Here is a 4,282-nt window from a genome sequence, read left to right as displayed (position 1 = left end):
TTCAATCAGCTGTAGTTTATTTAATTGTCCTTCAATTGTCTTTATATTAATTCTTTTATTCTTAACTGTATTTTAATTCTCTTTTTACTACTAATATTATTATTAATTCTCTTTTAATTAATTGTCTTTTAATTAATTTTGCTTCAATCAACTGTCCTTTGATTAGTTGTCTTTTATTTAATTAACATTTTATTCAATTAACTTTTTAAAATTAATTTTCTTCTTTTAAGTTCATCATTTTTAAAAACCCCTTAATTATTTCTAAAAAATAAGCATTTACAGGTTAATTTCTTTTTTTTAATTTCGTTTTTTGATTAATTGTTTCCTTTCAGAGAAGTCCATTTTAATGATTTATTTCAAATGAACATTTTAAAACCAAACAGGCACTTTTAAATAAAATAAACATTTTAAAATTAATTATTTTTTAAATTTCTTTTTGTTTTATTTTTTATTTAGGCGGAGTCCATGAAGCCTCTTTTTGACAGAGACTTTTTCGCCTTTCTCTTCACCGCCATTAAAGAAGAAAGAAATAGAATTGCGTCAGACTTTTGTTTTATTCTTATAAAATAAAATTTAATTCGAAATCACAAAAGGGCTCCCAAGGGGGCCCCCAAAGGGCCCCCAAAGGGGATCCCAAGGGGCCCCCGAGGGGCCCCCAAGCGGCTTCCGAGGGGCCCCCCAAGGGGCCCCCGAGGGGCCCGTCAAAGACCCCATAGGGACCCCCTAGGGGCCCCCAAGGGCCCCGTTCGAGGCGTGAGTAATGGGCTGTTTTGCTGCTGTTGCTGCTGCTGCTGCTGTTGCTGCTGCTGCTGCTGCTGCTGTTGCTGCTGCTGCTGCTGCTGCTGCTGCAGGATGCAGGGGCTAAACCCTGATGCTGCTCCGAGCCAGTGGCTGCTGGTGCTGCTGGTGATTGAAAAGGGCGTGAGGGCTTTATTTGAAAAAGAGATAAATGAGGTGAAGTTTGGATTTTAAAATTAATTTGACTCACTTAACTTCAAATTATTTCATTTAAATGAATAAATAAACAATTAATTAATTAATTAATTGTTTAATCATTTAACTAATTTACGAGGCCTCTAGCGCTTTCCTATGAGGGGCAAAGCGGCTCTTTTAGGCATTTCTGCGGTGAACTGGGGCTAGGGTTTAGGGTTTAGGGCTGCTGCTGCTGCTGCTGCTGCTGCTGCTGCTGCTGCTGCTGATGCTGCAGGACATTGTGGACTTGGCCTTCATTTTGGTGCAGCAGCAGCCGCAAGTGCGCCAGCTGCTGCTGCAGCAGTGGATTGCGCAGCTGCCGAAGTGTGATTGGAAGCAATTCAAACTTTTGGGTTTGCGACTCGCCAAGGCCTTTGCAGACAAGTCCAATCCCTAAACCCTAAACCCTAAACCCTAAACGCACGCCCTGCTCCCGAGGCCTGCGACGCCGCGCGACGGACCCGCAAAACCCCTGGACAGCAGCAGCAATAGCAGCAGCAGCAGCAGCAACAACAGCAGCCGCAGCAGCAGCAGCAGGGAGAGAAGTTTAGAGGAAAATCAAGGCAGCAGCAGCTCACTCACACTTGCCCCCACTTATATACTACTGCTGCTGTTGCTGCTGCTGCTGCTGCTGCAGGCAGTACAGTGCTGCTGCAGTGTCTGCTTACCCGTGGCTGCCAGCAGCAGCGCAGCAGCTGGGGAGGGAGTTGGAGCAGCAGCTGCCGGACTGGTTAATAGAAGGAATGCTTTCGGATTATGACAGACACCAAATGCTGCTGCAGCACGTGAGAAGTATTTTTATTTCTTTTTGTTTCTTTTTTAGTTCTTTTTATTTTTGTTTCTAAATCCTTTTTGCTTTTTTCTGAGACTGCTTTTCCTCCTTTTTGCCTTTTCTCCGGCCCCTTTTGGCCTTTTTTGTGAGGGTTTAGGGTTTAGGGTTTAGGGCTTAGGGTTTGGGGATTAGGCTTTCGGGCCCAGGGTTTAGGGTTTAGGGTTTGGGGTTTAGGGTTTAGGGTTTAAGGTTAAGGGTTTAGGGTTAATAGTTAAGGGTTAAGAACAAAGGGTTTAGGGCGCGGGCTGCTAGGGTTTAGGGTTTAGGGCCAATGGTTTAGGGTTTAGGATTTAGGGTTTAGGGTTTGGGGTTTGCAGGCGAAGCGGCCTTTTCTCTTTGGCCCCGTCGAGGCGCCGCAGCCGCCCGAAGGATCTGCTGAGGAGCGCAGCAGCAAAGTGCGATTTGCTGCTGCTGCTGCTGCTGCTGCTGCTGCTTGTCTTTTTTGTGTTTCTTTTATATTTTTTCCCTCCTTTTTCGGTCCCTTTTGTTTCCTCTTTTTGCTTCTTTCGTCTCCTCTTTAGAGTTTAGGGTTTAGGGCTTTAGGGTTTCTCTTTTGATTTTATTTAATTTCTTTTTTCTAAATTTCGCCTTTTTGTTTTTAAGTGTTCTTTGTCTTTTCCTTTCTGAGGTGTGTACACCTAGAGGGTCTTCTTGCTGCGCGTGCCGCTGCTGTCGCTGCTGCTGCTGCTAATGTTGCTGTTGTTGCTGCTGCTGCTGCTACTGCTGCTGCTGCTAATGCTGCCGCTGCTCTTGTTGGCGCTGCTGCTGCTGTTGCTAATGCCACTGCTGCTGTTGCTGCTGTTACTGCAGCTGCTGCTGCTGCTGCTGTTGCTTATGCTGCTGTTGCGGCTGCAGGTGGCCGAAGAGCTCAAGCAGCAGATAGAAGAAGCAGCCGTAAGCCAAAAAGCAAAATGCTAAAGTTGCCAATCAGCTAGCTAGCTAGCCAGCTAGTTAGCTAGCTAGCTGGCTAGCTAGCTAGCTAGCTAAGTAACTAACTAGCTAACTAGCCAGCTAGCTCAGCATATAGACAGGTATATGAATAGTAGCTGGCTAGCTAGCTGGCTAGCTAGCCAGCTAACTAGCTAGCTAGCTGACTAGCTAGCTAGCCAGCTAGCCAGCTAGCTAGCTAGCTAGCTAGCTGATTAGCTAGCTAGCTGACTAGCTAGCTTGCTGATTAGCTAGCTAGCTGATTAGCTAGCTAGCTGATTAGCTAGCTAGCTGATTAGCTAGCTAGCTAGCTAGGTAGCTAGCTAATTAGCGACTTCTTTAAGGGTTTTCCCGTCGGGGCTGCTGCGTCCTGGGACCCGGGATTGGGAGTTTAGGGTTTAGGGTTTAGGGCTTGGGGTTTAGGGTTTAGGGTTTAGGGCTGGAGGTCAAGGGGGTGTGGGGTTTTGAAAGTTTGCGGTGTCTGTACAGACGGCCTTTAGAGAGAATAAAATAATTCACGAGAGGACAGGAGAGACTATCTCCTAACTGCAGCATTTGCTGCTGCTGCTGTTGCTGCTGCTGCTGCTGCGGCCGTTGCTGCTGCTGCGGCTGTTGCTGCTGGGCGGCTGTTGCTGCTGCTGTTGCGGCTGCTGCTGCGGCTGTTACGGCTGTTGCTGCGGCTGTTACGGCCGTTGCTGCGGCTGTTGGTGCTGCTGCTGCGGCCGTTGGTGCTGCTGCTGCTGCAGCAGCACTTGTGCTTTCCGTTTTCGTCTAATCTGCAGTTCTTCTTCATTTTTAATTAAAGAAACTTTAAAAACTTTAGTTTTTCTTTTTCTCTTTTTGACTCTTTTCTTTTGGGGGCCGTGAAAGGCCTGACCGTTGCCGTTCCTGCTGCTGCTGCTGCTTTTAATCTTGCTGCTGCTGTTGCTGCTGCCGCTGCAGCGCGAAATAACTGTGTCTGCTGCAGCAGGTGCTAGCTGCTGCTGCCGTTGGCTGTTTGCTGCTGCTCCTGCAGCAGCAACTAAAAGGGGCTGTTTGTTTTGAGTCTAAAAGTATATTTAAATAAATAAAAATAAATATATTTTATTTCTATTTAAATAAGTTAAATTCATTTTAATCAATAAGATCGAACTTTGAAGAAAGAATTATTACAAGTCCCTTTTCGAAACAGCAACAAACGAAGAGTTCAGCTGTTTGCTGCCTCAAGGCCCCCAACCCCCTGCAGCAGCAGCAGCCGCTGCTGCTGCTGCAGTTGCTGCTGCAGCTGCTGCTGCAGCATGCACGGCGAAGGAGACAGCAGGCGGCTGCGGTGTCTCCGCAGACACCCCAGAGGGACTGTGGGGCGGCCTTAACGGTACTGCAGCAAAGAGAGACACACAAGACAATTTGCTGCTGCCGTTGCTGCTGCTGCTGCTGCTGTTGCTCCGGCTGCTGCTGCTGGGCGTAAGCTGCAGCAGCAGCAGCAGCTGCTGCTGTTGCTGATCCCCGTCTCTATTTTTTGTGGGGTTTTCGTTTTCTTGCGGAATGGAGTTCTGTGCATCGGTACACTCT

General features: G+C 47.0%; 1 protein-coding gene across 1 annotated transcript; it reads left to right on the top strand.

Moving 5' to 3' along the window:
* Positions 1-852: 852 nt before the first annotated feature.
* ETH_00001135 (uncharacterized protein) lies at positions 853-2,722 on the top strand (the record flags this gene model as incomplete). Its single annotated transcript, XM_013373298.1, has 5 exons — positions 853-954; positions 1,208-1,356; positions 1,610-1,757; positions 2,122-2,199; positions 2,660-2,722. The coding sequence occupies 5 exons, from the start codon at positions 853-855 to the stop codon at positions 2,720-2,722; spliced, it is 540 nt and encodes a 179-aa protein (XP_013228752.1).
* Positions 2,723-4,282: the final 1,560 nt, after the last annotated feature.

Source organism: Eimeria tenella, genomic scaffold (genome assembly GCF_000499545.2).
Source record: "Eimeria tenella Houghton genomic scaffold, Eth_scaff13, whole genome shotgun sequence".
NCBI lineage: Eukaryota > Apicomplexa > Conoidasida > Eucoccidiorida > Eimeriidae > Eimeria > Eimeria tenella.
The sequence above is the reverse complement of the archived record's forward strand: the minus strand, read 5'-3'. Positions and strand labels throughout refer to the sequence as shown.